Genomic DNA, 18,760 nt, shown 5'->3' on the forward strand with positions numbered 1-18,760 from the left:
AAGCACTGTGTTCTATGCCGAACATCAATAGTCATGCATGATATGAATAGCATCCTCTAAATTTTTGGCAATGGAGTACCTAGGATAGAACCTTGTGGTACACCATTTGTTATAGAAAAAAAATTGAGGAATTATTATTATAAACTACATATTGAGATCTATTAGAAAGATTACTTTCAAACCAAGATGACAGACAAATTTGAGTGTTGTTGTAGTTTCCGAGTGGTGAGTCAACACACTGATTACTGAGCTAGGAGACATTGCCAGGCATAGCGCCATAAATCGAAAAAAAAAAAAAAAAAAAAAAAAAAAAAATCTGTACCTGTGTATAAGACGCAACCCCAACTTTCAAATTTTTTCGGCGGCAAAAAAGTGCGCCTTATACACAGAGATTTACGGTACTCGAGATAGAGAAATGGACTACCCCTTAGATAAAAAGAAACCAACGTAAGAAAAACTTGTGATTAATCCCTAGTAGAAGAATCTGATCATCAGCATAGCCAGGCAGAGGGGGAACAGGGAATTAAATATTAGTAGTTCTATGAAATTTCAATTTTCACAGTAGAAGGCCAAGTGCAATCAACTATGTGATAAACAGGGATTATCAAAGTTTGTAAGCGATTTGATAGACGTAGGTGTAGGGGTGAAGCCGAACTTGAGGGGAGGGCTTTAGTAGGGACCCTAAAATATCACCAAGGATAGAGGTATCATCGCAGGTAATCTCCAATCTTAGACAGATAATGAACTTCTGATAGCTGGAATAATGGAGGAGAACTCCAGGTGGCGTCTAGTCTCTGGATTCAGACCCCTGTAGAATTTACATGCATGATTGAGACAGGAAAGTTTCTAGTTTCAAGAAATTGATTGAAAAAAAAGTCCTGTGTTGAAAGTGGGTTAAATTAAATTAAATTAAATTCAGCCTTTATTCAATTCCATAATAAAAACAATAACAGTAAATATAATAGAAGTATTACTTGTACATTTTAGTTGCAGTTATTAAAATAGTAAAATAATGACAGTAACAAAAAATAGGAATTTGGTTGCTGTATAAAAACCCTAGTGGGTTTGTATTGACAGCCAACATTAACAGAAAAAGTTAGTAAAAGAGTCATACAAAATGATATATGAATAAACAATAACATAAACAACAAAACAAAAAAAACAAAAAAACCCAAAATGTTATCATCAGGGCAAACATTGATACTTTTCAAAACAATTAAATGGTGTTAAGGAGTGTTTTGTTATCTTTGCTAATGTTAAAAGACAATGATAAGTAGCACAGGAAATGATCTTTGCCCAAGTGCTCGTGTATAAAAGTCAATGTCCGACTGCTAGTTCTGTGATGGTGGTAACATATAGTAAAATTTGTTTATTTCAATTGATAAAAAAATGACTATAATGTCACTTCATCTTCTGTAATTTAACATGGCTGATAGTTCATAAGAATTGATGCTGTAAATATACAAAGAGTCATCGCAATTAATCACAGGCTTCTTTATACCATTAAAAGTGCCTGGCCCAGACAAGGCCTTTTACAGCCCCACTGCACTACTTATAGCTACTTGCGCCCTCTATATAGCAAACAATGATGTCAGTCGGTGCCAGTCGGTCCCCCCATGATCCTCTTTTTCTTTTGTTAATTGAGAGCTGATTTGATGAGATAGCCACCTGTCAGTGACCACCCTAGGTGGTCTAATCCCTCCTAGCCAAACTGGTACAGATGGCCTTTAAAATGTTCAAATTTTCTCTGCAGTAGAGCTTTTATTTTTCCCGGTAGGTCTTTAAGCAAAGACTAACTTAAAAAGTGCATATGAAATGAATGATTGAGGCGGGTAAGGAGAGGTGGCATAATGGTATTAAAGGATTAACCAATTTAGACACGGCAGCTGGAGATACTGCAGAGAAGACGAGCAAATCTATGGAATTATTGAAAAGAATTATGGTGGTGTGCACATTTTGAATTCTGTACATTTATATATACTTGTAGCTTCAGTAGAGTTTGGTTCTATATGATATGTTTATGTATCAATCCTTATGACACTTTGAGTTGAAATATGTATTTATATGTTTAGTAGACTCTTCAGATTGTTCAAGTATGATTCTTGCCTTTTTATGGTCTAAAATGTTAAAGTTTGCTTTCCTTTGAGATTTTGGCAAGTGCTTTCCTTTTTTCTCTGTACTCAAATTGAATATATGTGGAACCTTTTTTCTTGAGGTCCAGAGTGATTACTTTTGGATGTCTATGCTATGGACCCATGTTAACATCTACCTCAAAATGGTACTGGATTTAAAGTTTGTTATTGTTTAAAGGGATTGGGTAACCGATCGCCTGTCTGACTATCAAGATATTTATGATTGAAAATCGAAATCAAATTTTGCGTTTCCTAACCGGTTTCATAACACTACTGTCTATTGGGGAAGTTGAGTATGGTAAAACCGGTCACTCAAAGATTTTTACTTTTTTGAGGCACTTCTTGATTATTTTGAAGCGCATTTTTTTTAGGGCTTCAATATTACACATATCACAGGCACTGATAACAATTAGGGCTATGCATCTCAGATTTAACATTGTTAAACGATCCCTTTAACTAGTGAGATTATTGTACTTAACGTTTTTTTCCTTCTTTCTTCTTTCTTCTTCGCCACAGCTAACAACCCTACGAGGCGCCGTCATGGAAGACTCCATCCCATCCACAACCAAACACAATACTAATCGAGGCATTCCACTGCGTGACGTACTAGAATACATAGCGCCTGATCTACCTCTCGCTTGCTTACGCCTTGCCACAGACGCGCCAAAGGTCAGAGATCAACTTCTCAAGATTGATGAACAAGGGGTAAGGATGATATAAAGTTTTATTTAAAGTATGAACAAAAGAACCAGCCAGATACATTTCTTAATCCAATTAAACAAATTCGTTTTCACTGGCTGCCTGCCGTAGCAACAAACAGAGTTGACAAAAGACCTAACTCCGTTTCGTTGAAGATCAGCCATGCACAAAGAAGACAAATTCATTTTAAATGCAAGCATTACTTTAAACAAACAGAACTTTGTTATTCCTGGCTCATTTTTCCTGATTGAGGTGTCACATGAAAGGACAGAACATGAACTTTCTAGAAATGTGATTTTCTCTTTGAAATTCAGATACTGCCCGCCACATGACTTTTTGGTTCCCTCTCTTCAATTTGTTTGTAATCACCCATGCGTGAAATATGCATCATATGAGTTGCATCAAATGAAATAGGAGGATCTAAGCTTTACAAATATGTGTCATTTATTAATTATAATTGTGATTCAGTTATGATAGAACATTGATAATTCTCGGTTTCATTTTTTCCAGGATGCACTGTATTGTAATATAAATCAACTCCAGATGAAGTTTATCACGTCTTTTAATTTTTCTTCCGCCCAGGTAACAAATCATTACAAGGTCGGCATCATGTACTGCAAAGCCGGACAAAGCACCGAAGAAGAAATGTACAACAACGGTAAGGGCCTTTCTCCGTCAGTGACTCATACAGTCCTAATATAACTATCATCATTACATAATGTTAATGGCTATTGCTTCCTCAGTTGTAATGTCCTATGACACATGAATGTATGGGTTTGTCTCATGCCGAAAACAAGGTAGCAGAGGTAGTGATCGGTCATTATTTCAGAACAAATTTGTTTTATTGCCAAACATTACCTTTAGTGATGACCTGTGCCCTCAGAAAGAAATCACCTTATGAGGGCCAGTTTCTCCAAACCATCATAATTCTAAGTTTGTGGACATCCCATAAAAATGTGAGTCCCGTCGCAGCACTAATGTCCTTTGGCAAGACATCGATCTACATTTGCCACTCTCCTGATTCATTCTGACTTAAGCCCAGTAAATAAAGATTGATTGATCGATCTGTCATTGCAAATAAGTCAGAAATAATCAAGAGAGCTTGGATGTATGTTTCTAGTTCATCATGAATGTGCAATGGACCAATGGACCATGGTGGTAGAGTCGCTGCCCGGCAAGCAGTAGATTGCAGGTTCAAACCCTGCTAGTTCCAAGATTTTTTCTGACATGTTTTCTACAGATCAATCAATCAATCAATCTTTGTTTACTGGCTGTAAGCCACAAATATGCTTAAACAATTGTTATTGTTGTTGGTAGTGGTAGTGGTAGTGGAAGTGCCTATGAAGGAGCGCATGTGAATACATTAATTATTTTAGTGGTTTGCCAAAAATGTATTTAACCTGTGCACATCATTCATTTGACTATTTGTGATTTATTATAGAACATGCAAGTCCAGCATTTGATGAGTTCGTAGACTGTATAGGAGAGAAGATTCGACTCAAAGACTTTGAGAAGTACAGAGCGCAGCTGGATAATAAGAGTGAGTTAGATTCGCTTCAAGGTGATGCAGTGAGATACCTGAAATAACATCTATATGAGTAGCAGTTCATTAGTAAAATCATGTTATAAAACATCATTTTATGAATCAAGTAAAACATCATTTTGGTAGGGCATTAGTAAAATTACCCACACTCGGTACCTTCGAAATGGACCAAACACCCTCAGCTATCGCCTCGGGCGTGTTAGATTGTTCCAAAGGTACCTTGTGTGGGTAATTCTTACTAATGCCCTCACTGCTAGGTACTATTTGTATACTAACCAATCCTATTTTGGACGAATTATTCCTACTTTTTAGCCCTTAAACTAATTGTTATGGATCCTAGATTCCTCTCTTTTGTCAACACTTCTGTGTAAAAGATATCTAATTGATTGTGTTCCTAATTTTGCCTTGAGGAATTCCTAACTTTTGCTTTGAAAGGTTTGCAGGTACATTGTGTATGTATACATGTATGTCAGGACATGACTGTAATCCCGTCACTGTGTACATTATTAGTGATGTACATTGTAATATCACTAGACAGTCACTAAAGAAATTAATAAACTTACTGTATGATATTGACATACAATAATCTAAAATCCCTTTAGTAGGTAGTGAATTGTGGAAAATATAAATAATTACTAACACTCCATAGCTATTTAAAAAGAGATGACCGTATTGGATATAAAAAAATGGTAGCTATTGTTCAAGACATTACACAAAGAAATAAAAATTTGTTTTTAAAAGTATCATTAACATTCATCTTCTTCCTCTTGGTACATACATGCATATGCAAATCTTGCAACCAATGTAAAAGGTATTAATCCCTTTTGCAAAGCACCAAGGCAAGATATTTATATTTATATATCCAACATATTGTTTTCATTTGTAGAAGAAATGTAATAAAGACAATAAAGTGAATCTAATGAGAACTGGTAACGTCCCTTTCCCTTTCCGTGTATGATTCCAGAGGCACACACTTGCCATATGCCATATATAGGTATAGAGGAAAGGTGCTTACATATATATAATTCATTAATCTACCAAGCATACTTCTGTAGAATTTTAGGAAAAAATTATAATATATCTTTCTTTTTCTCGTATATTATCTTGCAGCCGATTCGACGGGCACGCACTCGCTATATGCCATGTACCAGGGCAAGGAGCTCATGTTCCATGTATCTACTATGCTTCCCTTCACAAACAACAGACAACAGGTTAGTCTAGTCATTCAGACTCTTGATATGATCGTCACTGTCATGAAGCAAAACTGAAAGGCAGTTGCGTGACTTACTTAGGTGAAATATGCTGTTTTGATTCCATCCATGTGCCATTCTGTCATCATGGTAGACAGTATTTTAGATAAACTGTAAAGTACATTTTATACGATTGAATTCTATCATATTTGATAAAGCTATGCTGAGATATTTACATTCTCACAACTCTGGATTGCTTGTTCTTCCAAAACCTTAAACAAAGTTGGGGGGCGGGGGGAGGAGTGGGAGAGCCTTTGCTCATGCCGCGCCATCCTTCTAGTATCGTAAAACTCGAGGAATCAGAGATATTCCTACAGTAGAATCTTTCAAAAGCAACCTTAAAACTTTTTTTTCCAGTTTGCTTTTAGTTGATCTGATTTTTCTTCTTTTTGTGTTATATTGTGTCTTTGTACAAATATGTTTATGTATTTTCATGTTTTGCACTAGTGCGCCTTGAGCATTTCATTTTTGAGTGGATTTGGCGCCTCATAAATCTTATATACAGTGTATATCATATTAGACTCGTGATCAATTAAAACAATTGGAAAGACTAAAGCAAAACAAGGCACACAAACAAGGAAATGAATTTAAACAGAAAAGAATTCAGAATAATGGGATCGCATGGAAATTCCCTCTAACCACTATTGTTAACCGTTGCTATATTAGTCTTCAATTAATAAAACCACAAATAGGTTCTTAATTGTAAATGACAGGAATAATATATGAAGTATTCTTTTGATAGTTTGCCAATAAATAGTACAATTTCCTTGTGTCTTCAAGGCTCTTCAAGGCTGTTATAAGAAAACATCTTTTCTTAATTGCCAAGGGGAGATATGTATTAATATCATGCTTTGTGTCCGGTACAAAAGTGTATTCACCTCAATCTCGTGAAGGAAAATGTAGTCAAACAAAACAAAATTTGCAAGGAATGCGCAGATAAGAAGCTACTTTTTTAATTTGATTGTAATTTTTTAAATCTGACTGCTGAGAAGGTGTGTGTGTATTATTAAATTAAAGCAACCAGTGGACGGGCAGCTTCAAGTCCTCTCTGAGGGACTTGGTAATAGGGCAAAGGGCAAAGGGCAAAGGGCAATAGGGCATTGACTTGGTTTCAAAACCTGGGATTTCCCAGTTAAGAGACTACTGCTCTACCAATTCCTGTAAGAACCAATCCAAATTCTACCAGAAAAGTTTAATCTGGTATAAACAGTCCAAAATCCATTATAGATACGGTTTACAATGGTTTTCCAACAGAGATTTAACAATGTAATAAGGGTTGGAAATGCTTCTAAGCAGTTCACTTCAGTTCCATTCATTTCCCCCTTTATTAATACTGCACCCCCTTATAATATTTAATTTTTATATAGCGCTTAATACAAATGTCTCTAAGCACTTTACAAATATACTATTACCCCGGTCATTGGATTCAGTGCTTGCCCGCACACAATGTGTGCACAATCTCCACTCCCTGGGGAGCATTCCAGCCGGACGTTACGTGACGCTCACAAGCTGTTTGACCAACAATGATGGTCGCATCCTACCGGGTACCCATTTAACACCTGGGTGGAGAGTAGCAAGTGCAGGTTAATATCTTGCCAAAGGATATTAGTGCCGTGTCGGGATTCGAACCCTCGACCTTCGCATCTCAAGTCAAGCGCCTTAAACCACTCGACCACGACACTCCCGATCTAGAGGTAAAGGATTTTGTCCTACCTCACTCGTCATTCCTTGATCTTATACTGTCCTTGTCTTCATCATATATCATAGCTTTTACATCTCTAATACTCTAATCTCTAATATGAAGTGACATTCCCTTATTTTGCTTGAGAAATGTTTTTTATCGAGGGTTTCCAGTGACTTTGCATTTTGGTTCCATGTTCTTGTGGAAGACATATATGTATTATTGTCTGTTTCATGCCAACTTTGTATAATGAGTCAGAGACATTAGATGATTAAGCAACCACTAAGTCCCAAGGACCTGGAGCCGCAATGTATCCAGTGCCAAGAATACCTGGGGGGTGTTTCACAAAGATCCTAAGTTGAACTTATCTCCAAGTTGGACTTTACAATTATGGAAAGCCGTTAGCATCTCTGAAAATAGTTTGTAATAGTTATTTTAAAAGGCATAAAATGTTGATTCGATTCATTCATATTTTCTATTACCATGGGCATGGGAGATTTCATGTTCTTGATGTGGAATTTATGAAATTCTGAAATACTTCAATTTTTGCATTTGAATATATTTCATTATAAGACTACAAATGGCTCTCCATAATATCTAAGTCCAACTTTGTGAAACACCTCCCTGACCCTGTTCTAGATCAGTAAAGATCAATCTACATGTGCATTTAGTTTATGTTTAAATGGTTTCAGAGAGGTGAATATGTATTCATATTGTAAACCAGAGTTTTTTTTTGCATGCATGAAATGATCGCAAATTTCATGAGGGGTTCAGTTTTGTGAAAAATTATTTTCCATACATATGACTGGCCTTAAAAGAATTGTGAAAGTTTCATGTTATGATGGTGTCTCATTTGATAGTACCGGTATCCTAGTTTCTGAATTCCTGATTCTGATGAAAATCGAACATAAGAGCATCACCACCTATGTGTTCACCAAAGTATTATCTTCTGAAGAATATTGACCTTCAATCTCAGAAATTGCATCCTCAATTTGCCAAGATATGATTTCCAAAAAATTGTGTGATTCGGAATGGAAGCAGTGACAGGATGAATTGGAGACAAATCCTAAGATTGTCTTTTTTTTATCTAAATCGTCAAGAAATCAAGTCCCAGGTTACATTATTGGATGTTATTTGGCACAAACTTTTCTCTTACGTTTTATAGTGACTCTGGAGGAACTTCATCTTGAAGCGCACTTTTTTTATGGCTTCAATATTACACCATATCACAGACACTGAAAACACGTAGGGCCCATGCATTTCAGATTTAACATTGTGAAACGATGCCTTTAATGAATTTTCTGTGTCCTCATTTGTCTTGTCTTGAGCAGCTACTGAGAAAGAGGCACATAGGCAACGACATAGTGACCATCGTGTTCCAGGAACCCGGCGCTCTCCCGTTCACGCCCAAGAACGTCCGCTCACAATTCCAGCATGTCTTCATCATTGTACGAGTCCACGAACCAAACACAGAGAATGTCCACTACTCGTAAGTACACCCCCCCCCCCCCACCACCATGCAGCCCATGTGCTCTATCTTTCAGTGTCTCGATGAGATTCAACTGAAGATGTACCCTGTATGCAGTACTTATCATTCAGTCTCGTATTGATCGATAGCTAAAATATCGTTAAGACAATAGGAAACTCTGATTGGAGAAATGTAGAAAATAATCTATCTGTAATTCCATGCTTATTGAAACAGTCTTTATCTTGCGGAACCTGCTGAATATAGGTTTTGTTTGTGAGGTCCATAGGCCCTTTTTAGTTTGAAGCTGATGCTTTATGTCATGTCCATCTATCTTAGTATGAAGTTATCAGAATCTTTTGAAACATATTAATATCTTATACAGTAGGCTTGCGGTTGCACCATGTGTGAGAGGGGGGGGGGGGGGGGAGGATTGGGGAGTCCTGAAAAGGACTCTCAGTAATCTTTCTTTATCGAGTGTGTGTAGTCCTGAAAAATATCTCATGTTTTCCCTTTAATGTGAATCCAACCTCGAAAAGGTGTCTTTACGTACTAGTACATTACATATCAAGAATTTCCCCAGAAAGTGAAGCTTGCAGTAGACAGCTTATGTACGATCTTTTTAAAATCTGATTTTGATTTTGATTTTGATTTTGATTTTGATTTTGATTTTGATTTTGATTTTTGTTACTTGTTATTTCAGGATTGCTGTGAGCAGATCTAAAGAAGTCCCATCATTTGGCCCTCCCTTGCCAGCAAATGCCAATTTCCAGAAATCAAAATCGTTTGCAGATTTTCTTCTTGCCAAAAGTAAGTTTTCTAAAACATGAAGCACAGTGTATATGATACGGTAATGTAAAATAATAATTCTAAGCTCTCTGGTTACTGCTATTTCATGTATGTATACATACGTATATGCAGGAAACAAACTGTTAGGTAGTAAAAGCTGTCATGAGCACTCACAATCCTTGACTTTACATTTCCATTACATCATTGCTTTGTTCTACTTCTTTCTCTTATTAAATTATCAATGAAAGAAAATACTTTAGAAGGTTACATTTGATAAAGTTATGCTGAGATGTACAGTCAAACCTGCTTTAGTGACCACCTGTCTACAAAGACCACTTTCCTGTCTCCCTTGGATGGTCTTTATAGACAGGTTTGACTGTATTATGTAAAGAATCTTAATAACTCCTTATCATTTTTACTACCTAAATTATGGGTCTTATTTCACATACTCAAAACTTCAAGTATTAATTTATGTTCTACTTCCCATAATTAAAAAATCCAGTCATCAATGCTGAGAATGCGGTGCACAAGGCGGACAAGTTCACGGCCATGGCGACGCGGACGCGCAAGGAATACCTCAAGGACCTGGCCGCTTCCTACGTGACCTCGACCGCCATCGAGACGGGAGGAGGGGGCAAGTTCAAGCTCTTTGACAAGAAGAAGGAGAAGACTTGCCCCAGGCCTGCCCCAGACTTCAAGGCCAAGGGAGCATTGGTGTGGGACGTCCAGGTAGGAAGATCTTTGGTTGTTTTTTTAACCTTTTTTTCTTCCTTCTAACCATGATACTTACATTTGAGGATGTAAAAAAAAAGAAATCAAATAAATACTGTAAAACCAGAAACTTTCCTGTGCATGAAACATCTGCGACTTTTCACGAGTTGTTCAGATTTGCAGAAGCTTCATGCCACAAAATGATTGAATCGCAATTGACACAGCACTTTGCCGTTTGCAGAAGTTTTGTGCCGTAAAAAATGGTTGTCCTTAAATATGCGAAAGTTTCAGGTTTTTATCTCAGGGGTTTGATTCTAAACTTGATAAGACAAGTATTAGTAAAGACCGATAGCAATATTTTTTTCCTTCAGTTTTCTATGAAATAGCAACAGGAAATCATAAAATATGGTTCTATTTTATTAGTGGAATTTCGTTCATCGTATGATGTGCGTAACCTAGTTAATTACATGATTTTTGGTAAACTGATTTAAAGGATTTATATTGGCTGTTTTTCAGTAATTATAATTAATTAATGATAAGTTATACTTTCGTAGATAACTTAAAGACATCTCTAAGCGCTTCACCCACAAAGAAAAATAAAGACCTCGATATAAACAGTGGTGAACTTGCCATTAGAATTTAATCAAGTTTTTTAAATAGAGGATATGCGTATGAAGTGAAAACTGATTAAAACACAAAGAGTTGATCTAAATTACATCATTTTTTGCCCAAATTTTTGAACGCAGGTTTACATGTGGTCACCCATCTCCAAAGGTGTTAATTCGAAGGTGAACTAATTTGCACCAACATAAAAAAAAAAATATATAAAAAAACGCATTTAAAACTTTTTGTCCTGTTTTGAGTTTGATGGTTATATACAGTTTGGTTTTGTTTTATGGCAAATTTCATTTCATTATGCTTGCTTCAATATTATTTTAAGCATGTAGTGAATGGTTGTTTATTATTTGTATCGGTTCCTATTTGAATTTTTTGTTTGTTTTGATTACCTGGAGTTACGAAGTTTTTGCATGCAGTTTTTGTCTTTAAAAAAATCACCATAAAATTAAGATGGAAATTATTAATTATTTTATATTATTTGGTAATTAGTGTTTTGCACAAATTTTATTTGTATTCTCCTTTGTTCTTTGTATTTGTTTATATATTAGAGCAGTTTAGTAGGGTTTTTGTTTCAAGTAGAATTAGGTAGATGGCGTATAGGAGCACATCTTGCAATGTCTTTGGTTCTTTTTCTGTTATGGGTTTGTTATGCACTTAGATTCCGTTAAATAAGAGTAGGCTCCATTTTTGAAAGACCGAATAAAGCCACAAATTCATCGCAGTTGTAGGATTCTCAAATGTTGTAAAGAGCAGTGTGATTTCATAGCTAATATAAGCAGGCTTCATTTGAAATGTTTATGAATAGCATTCTAAGGCTTTATTTCATGAAACTTTGCGGATCGAAACATTAGTATAACTACTTTTCACACCCATAATTTAATATGAGCTTGGAAAGTTGGAAGTCATATATACACTTTTTGTTGGGGGGGGGGGGGGGGGGAGAGGTGGAAGGGGGTTGTGGATGATAATTAAAGGAAAGAAAATAATCTCAGAATAGAAAATCTTCAATGATTTTTCTGCACATTTTCAACTGGTTGTTTTCTTTTCAATGGCTGAGCACGCATGCAATTTATATATGCTTAAAGAAATCGCACATGAAGTGGCCCAAATTCATGGTAAATACTGTGATGTCATTCCCAAAAGCATATATTACCACATTCAAGCCAAAGTTCACTTTACATACTGAAGTATCAGGAATATAATTTCTTCAAAACATACATGTACATATGATTTAATATTGTTTGTCATTTTAATATGACAAAGCTACCAGCTGTTCATGATTTCAAGAGCGTTTGCCAAAAATACATTAATACAGTAAATATATTATGTTTTATTATATTTAGGTAAACATAAATATAATGAATTTCCTCATTCAGCTGTTCATAATTTCAAGTGTATATGCCAAAAATACATTAATACTGTAAAGGTATTATGTCTTATTATATTCAAACAGAAATAAACAGAAATGTAAAGCATTTCCTCATTCAAGCCAAAATTCATTTTACAAACTGTAATATCACTATCAGGTAGAAAATTCCTTCAAAAACATACATATAATTTACTAGTGTGTTTGCCTTGAGGACAAAGCTACCAGCTTTTCATAATTTCAAGAGTGTTTGCCAAAATTATATTAATATTGTAAATTTATTATTGAAACAAATTATATTCAAGTAATTTCAAGTGTGTTTGCCAAAAATATATTAATATTGTAAATTTATTATTGAAACAAATTATATTTAAGTTAACGGAACATTTTGACAGTGTGGACTCACCCTTGTAAAATGCCTGTTTTGTTGATGCATCCTTGAGATATAATCATACTTCCCTGTGTTGTCTTTAAAGCCCCACTGCACTACTTATACATGTTGCCCTGTGTAGATAGTACCTCTATCCTCAGTGAAAGTGTGTTGCACTGTGTAGATAGATATCTACACAGTGTAACGAACTTTTTGCTTCTCCCATCGATAATGGGCGAACTATCTTTCATCACGTGATTTACTTTTGACCAATCGTAGAGCAATATTCTTAGTATGTGGAATATAAGATGAGATAACCAACTGTCAGTGACCACGTAGGGAGGTCTAATCCCTCCTGACCAACTAGTGCAGAGGGGCTTTAATACACATTTTGATGTCATTGCCCTTCCGCCCTTTCCTGTTGTAATTAAGACATCCCTTATTGCCCTTTTCATTGTCACCTGTTGCTTGACTTAGTGATGTTCCCTTGTTTGTTTTGCTCTGCTATTTATTACATGTTTTTACTCGTATGAATTACATTTGGAAGAACTGTCTGTTCTTGGCTATGTTTCAGTCGCCCATGTTTAGATCTGAATGCATGTACATGTATGTATTAGAGAGAAAATAAGGAAACCATATATTTTTTAAAACTATAAAACCTCATTCACATCTTATACCATAAATGACCTATAAATGATAGATAATGATTTTTAAAAAATGACATGTAACCCATTTTATGTGGTAATGACTGGTATAGTGAATAGGAATGATGAAGCTGCTTAGAACAAAAGCCACAAAATATACTTATTTATATTATTCCGCTTTTATATAGCACTTAAAACAAATGTCTCTAAGCGCTTTACAGATATAATGTTACCCCGGTCATGGGATTCAATACTTGCCCGCACACACTGTGTGCGCAATCTCCACTCCCTGGGGAGCATTCCAACCAGACTACAGTATGTTTATGCCATGTTATTTTTGCTTTCTTCCATGGTGATAGCTAAATGATATTGTGAGGAAGAGGAAAAGGCATAACTTAAAAACTATGTAAAATTATCAACCAAATTCATCCCTTTGTTATCTCTTGGACATGTCTGGATTTAAATGAACATCTTAACATTTCTTGGTCCATCTGTGATCTGTTTCTTATCCTAGGCTGAGGACTTCAGTGTATCTGACCCTGTGGATTGCTTACTGGCTGTCTCGATGGATATGATGGTTCTAACGAACTACCATACGAAAGAGGTTCTCTTCTCCATTCCTTGTGTGTCTGTTATCGGCTGGACTCCCTATCCACATGGGTAAGAATGAGAATGATGATGGTGGTGGTGGTGGTTGTAGTGGTGGCTGTGGTGGTGATGGTGATGGTGAAGATGGTGGTGCTGGTGCTGGTGGTTGTGGCTGTGGTTGTGTTGTTGGTGATGATTGTAGTGGTGGTTTTGTTGGTTATGGTGGTGTTGATGATTATAGTGGTATTTGAAATGGTGGTATTGGTGATGGTGGTGCTCCTAGTGGTGGTGGTAGTGGTGGTGGTGGTGGTGGTTGTGGTGGTGATGATTGTAGTGGTGGTTGTAGTGGTGGTAGTGGTTGTGGTTGTGGTGATGGTGGTGGTGGTTGTGATGATTATTGTAGTGGCGGTTGTTGTGGTAGTTGTGGTAGTGGTAGTAATGATGATGATGATGATGATGATGATGGTAATGGTGATGATGATGATGATGGTAATGGTGATGAATTTGATGATGGATATGATAACTACCTAACATACGAGAGAGCTTCTCTTTTCCATTCTGCATGTCTGTAATATACTTTACTCCATATCCACACAGGTAAGAATGATGATGGTGTTGATGATGATTATGATAATAACGATAATAACAAAGCATTTAGTAATAAATTTTAAAATAATTAAAATTCTTTTGGTAACATGATACACGTATTCATTACAAACTTAGTTACAAATCCCTAGTAACAAAGGTCTCCTCTGTTCATCTTCCCAGATTGAAGCTGTACTTCAATGAGGGTAACTGTATTCGAGTTCGCATTCCTGACCAAGATCTGGATGAGGTGCCTGAGATTGTCAAGAGATTTGAAGCAGTCTCCAACGGAACTAGGGTAAGTGTGCCTTGAACCTCTTGACTTTAAGATGTAGTGGTCGATCAGGGGCCTGTTTCACCAAACATGTCATCAGTGTCAAATGACAGTATTTGTTATAAGCTACTGAAATTCTTGCTTCTGATTGGTTATCAGCAGTCTTGTCACTGATTTTTTTTTGTGTCATTTGTCATTGAAAAAGGCTTTGTGAAACGGGTCCCTGAACTCTTATTTAGTTGTATCAGGAGGAGGGACATGTGATTAAGGTCTCTTCTCCTTTCTCAGGCACAGGTGATGCTGAACACTTCATTATAATTTTACCTCTCACTCTCTGGCAATAATTAAGGTTTGTCTCTGTTTTAATATTACTCTATGCCAATATCTCTGTTTGCCTCTTGCCCAGTCTCTCTTTCTCTCTGTCTTTTGGTCTCCTATTAACTTTTATCTCTATTTAAATTTAAATCTAATATGACTATTGTGCATCAAGGAAACACCGTCTCCAATTTCTATTGTTTGATGCATGATTACTGGATCTGAAGCAATTTATTGTTTGGTTACTTGTCTACAAGTATAAAGGACTTACCCTGTAAGAAACTATCATGCCTTATTTATTCATCAAGTTTAAAGCCACACTGCACTACTTCTAGCTACTTGCGCCCTCTATATAGAAAACAACGCCTAAGCGGTGCATGTTGGCCCCCATGATCCTCTTTTTCTTATGTTAATTGAGAGCTGATTTGATGAGATAACCACCTGTCATGGACTATGCTGGGAGGTCTAATCCCTCCTGGCCAAACTAGTATAGACAGGCTTTAAGATTTTATTTCATTGTATACTCTTTTATCTTGCAGACCAAAGAGATCACCTTGAGGCGGAACGGTCTAGGTCAGTTGGGCTTCCATGTTCACTACCAGGGGATCGTGGTGGAGGTAGATCCGTATGGGTTCGCTTGGCAAGCTGGCCTTCGGAAAGGAGCAAGACTTGTTGAGGTGAGATACAAACATATATCACATTATAAATCAAGAAATATGTACAGTTCTTGGAATGGTGTCATGCTTGATATTGAAGTCCAGGCAATTCAGTTTTAAAGGTATTAGGTGACTTTGCCTCTGATTGTAAACAAAATCCTGGATTAAGCTCATACTACAATCATAATTATAAACCTTTAGGTTACAAATGAATCCCATGACATTTCCAAGCCAATCGCTTGTTATATCAAGATATTTAAGATTGGAATTTGAAATTACAAAGACGTTTTTTCCCCAATTTTTTTTTTTACACTACGGTTTATTGGGGAAAATACGTATGGTAAAAACTGGTCGCTCAAAGATTTGTCAAGCACTTCATGATCATTTTGAAGCGCAATTTTGTTAGGGCTACAATATTACACCATATCACAGACACTAATAACATGTAGGGCCATGCATCTCGGATTTAACATTGTTAAACGATGCCTTTAATTATTTTTTTTTGTCTTCCTTCCGTCCTACTAGATCTGTGAGATAGCTGTATGTACCCAGACCCACGAGGAGATGATAGATCTACTACGGACCTCTCAGACGGTCAAGGTCGTGGTGGTACCACCTTGTGAAGATGGAAGTCCAAGAAGGTTTGTTAATTCTACATTTACAAAGAAAAACAAATAATTGAAACAAACCATTGGCGACTTGGCAGAGGGAAGGTGGGCTGAAACATAGATATGGAAAGGCTTCGGGCAAAATCATGTACAAATTGTAAACACCAGCCTTCTAGGTATCAGATGGAAATATTTTCTCATGAGAAACGTAAATAATTTGCTGAAAATCATATAGATATCATGGAAAGGTGTAAAATGAAATTTTGTGGCTAACTGTGTCCCGTATGTGACGTCACAAATCTTGACGCTCTACGGAGGACCGCTGAAGGCAGAAAATCTTGATCTCAAAATCAACATTTTTGAGAGATGATTTATGATGATTTTTGAAGAGGGAAGTTGTTATAATTGATCAGTAAGGCTTCCCCTTCGCAATGATATGAAGTTTGCATCAATTCAAAACACTTTTGATTCTTTGGGTGACAACTTTAAACTATTCTTTTCTTATCCCCACAGAGGAAGCACACCAATCGAGTACATGGGTAACAGTGAAGCAGTCACCCAGCCGGGAGGGGCTAGGCTAGGCTTCAACAGAGGCACAAGCAGCGGCAAAGGACCTCATAAGATCTCCTCATCTCTGGCTATGTCAAGCAGAGGTAGGCGTCTACATCTATTCTTTCATCCCAAACTTTAAAACAATGGAATGATCGATGAATCTACCTTTATATCCTTGACCCTGTGGATACTGCTGTTCTGTTTCAAAGAAAGTAGACACCTTATGATCTGTGTTAGAAAAACAACAACATTGTATCTAATGGGTTCAGCTTTCAGGATATTATTAAACATCTAGTAGACTTTTATTTAATTGAAAGCAGCAGTGAAAGAATAGATTGATGTATCCATTATCTAGTGTAGTTTAAATTATTTCGTACTTTGCATTAAAGAGAGTACCTTTTGAAGGAATAGAGTTATTATTTTTTTATACGAATTAAATTTACAGAAACAGATGTACTTTTTCTTGCTTTTTGAAAGAATTGACCAAAGATTAATTGTTCTTCTTTGTCTTGTAACTTTAATTCCCCCGCCCCCTCCCCAGATCTAAGACAGGGATCACTACATTCCCGATCAGCATCCACCCCTGGGCAACCAATCTCCATGCTGCGTTCAGCCCCCAACACACCCATCTATCCTCCGGGCACCACCGAGGAGGGTCTACCCGCCAAGGGCAGCGTGCGCTCGGCCATCTCCACCTTCGAGCGTCGCATCAACGTCGTGGATCCGCCACCCGATGCTTCCGAGAAACAGCACCCCTACCGCGCCGCCGTCGATTACTGGAAGGAGGTGAACGCCCGCGCCCATCAGCAAGCTAACACCGGTGATGGGATCGCGCCCCTGCCCCAGGGGGGTGGGTCCAGCGGCGGGAGTGGTCACAGTAGGGGGTTGTCCCAGGATTCTGGGGACCGCTCCTTCATGAGGATGGTGCATGATAGGAGGAGCGCCAGGGAGCAGAGGAGGAGACCTGCAGACAAGCAGGCGAGGCTCCGGAGCTCACAGGAGGAGCTGGATCGGATCGGGACTGGAGCCCACTCCAGGCAGGGATCCCTGGAGGACAGTCTCGATAAATACAGGAATAGAGGTACAACATAACATTGGTTTATATTTCTTTTATCATCCTATCATTAAAGAGAAGGTTGAGTTCTGGGAAGAAGTGAAAAATAATTTTTGAGCATTATCATTGTTATTCTGCATGTATGGAAGAACATCAGAGAAAAAATGTTCCCTGAAAAGCATGGCTCTTCAAATGCCTTAATATTCTAAATATGGCATGTAGCATCATAAAAATTGGGACAGATTTTTATGCCACATGTTTTGTGTAGTCCCATATAAATCTTTATGTGTACAGTGCTTGTAACTTTACCAAGACTAGGCCAAATTTCTTATTATTTTGATGATTCCAGAACCTTCCAGTACACACCAATACTTATATGCTAGATGATCAACCTTTTCTGATAGATTCCATGACGTTTCTTTCACAATGCAATCGCATGACCAGAACTCAACTTTATCTTTAAACCTTATATGCAGGTCTACATGCTAGAATCCATGTGTCACTCAAGTGTAATCTCTTCCAATATCATATTGTGAATTCTCCAGGCATTAACAAACAAACTAAATCGAGAATCCCAGGCAGAGATCACTTCATAAATACAATGTATTATGGTCGCTCTAATTGAGAAACCAAAGTGATCAATACATTATTGAATTGAATCTGGTGAATTCGGAGTAGTAAACTAAAACTCATGTAATTTAACATTAACTTAAAAGAATTTGATGTGAAATTTATGTACATAGATCATCAATTGAAGTGATTTTCAAGCTCTCAAAAATACTAAAAGGTGTGTTTTATCTATAGAACCGTCTTTAGCTTTGCCTTTAAATAAAGAAAAATGGTTCTATCTCTGGAAAACG

General features: G+C 37.0%; 1 protein-coding gene across 3 annotated transcripts in view; it reads left to right on the plus strand.

The window, feature by feature from the left end:
* The window catches only part of LOC580086 (signal-induced proliferation-associated 1-like protein 1), a 46,830-nt gene that overhangs the window by 20,501 nt on the left and 7,569 nt on the right, over positions 1 to 18,760 (plus strand). For 2 of the 3 annotated variants that reach the window (XM_030999419.1, XM_030999421.1), the window contains exons 5-18: positions 2,649 to 2,837; positions 3,414 to 3,489; positions 4,273 to 4,371; positions 5,485 to 5,585; positions 8,637 to 8,794; positions 9,474 to 9,580; positions 10,062 to 10,288; positions 11,017 to 11,058; positions 13,783 to 13,928; positions 14,625 to 14,739; positions 15,570 to 15,707; positions 16,212 to 16,327; positions 16,808 to 16,947; positions 17,388 to 17,927. In XM_030999419.1, coding sequence (XP_030855279.1) covers positions 2,649 to 2,837; positions 3,414 to 3,489; positions 4,273 to 4,371; positions 5,485 to 5,585; positions 8,637 to 8,794; positions 9,474 to 9,580; positions 10,062 to 10,288; positions 11,017 to 11,058; positions 13,783 to 13,928; positions 14,625 to 14,739; positions 15,570 to 15,707; positions 16,212 to 16,327; positions 16,808 to 16,947; positions 17,388 to 17,927 — 2,194 coding nt within the window. The remainder of the gene's footprint in view (positions 1 to 2,648; positions 2,838 to 3,413; positions 3,490 to 4,272; positions 4,372 to 5,484; positions 5,586 to 8,636; positions 8,795 to 9,473; positions 9,581 to 10,061; positions 10,289 to 11,016; positions 11,059 to 13,782; positions 13,929 to 14,624; positions 14,740 to 15,569; positions 15,708 to 16,211; positions 16,328 to 16,807; positions 16,948 to 17,387; positions 17,928 to 18,760) is intronic. The other variant, XM_030999420.1, reaches the window with a different exon arrangement.

This window comes from Strongylocentrotus purpuratus, unplaced genomic scaffold (assembly GCF_000002235.5).
Source record: "Strongylocentrotus purpuratus isolate Spur 01 unplaced genomic scaffold, Spur_5.0 spur5_scaffold_5, whole genome shotgun sequence".
NCBI lineage: Eukaryota > Metazoa > Echinodermata > Echinoidea > Camarodonta > Strongylocentrotidae > Strongylocentrotus > Strongylocentrotus purpuratus.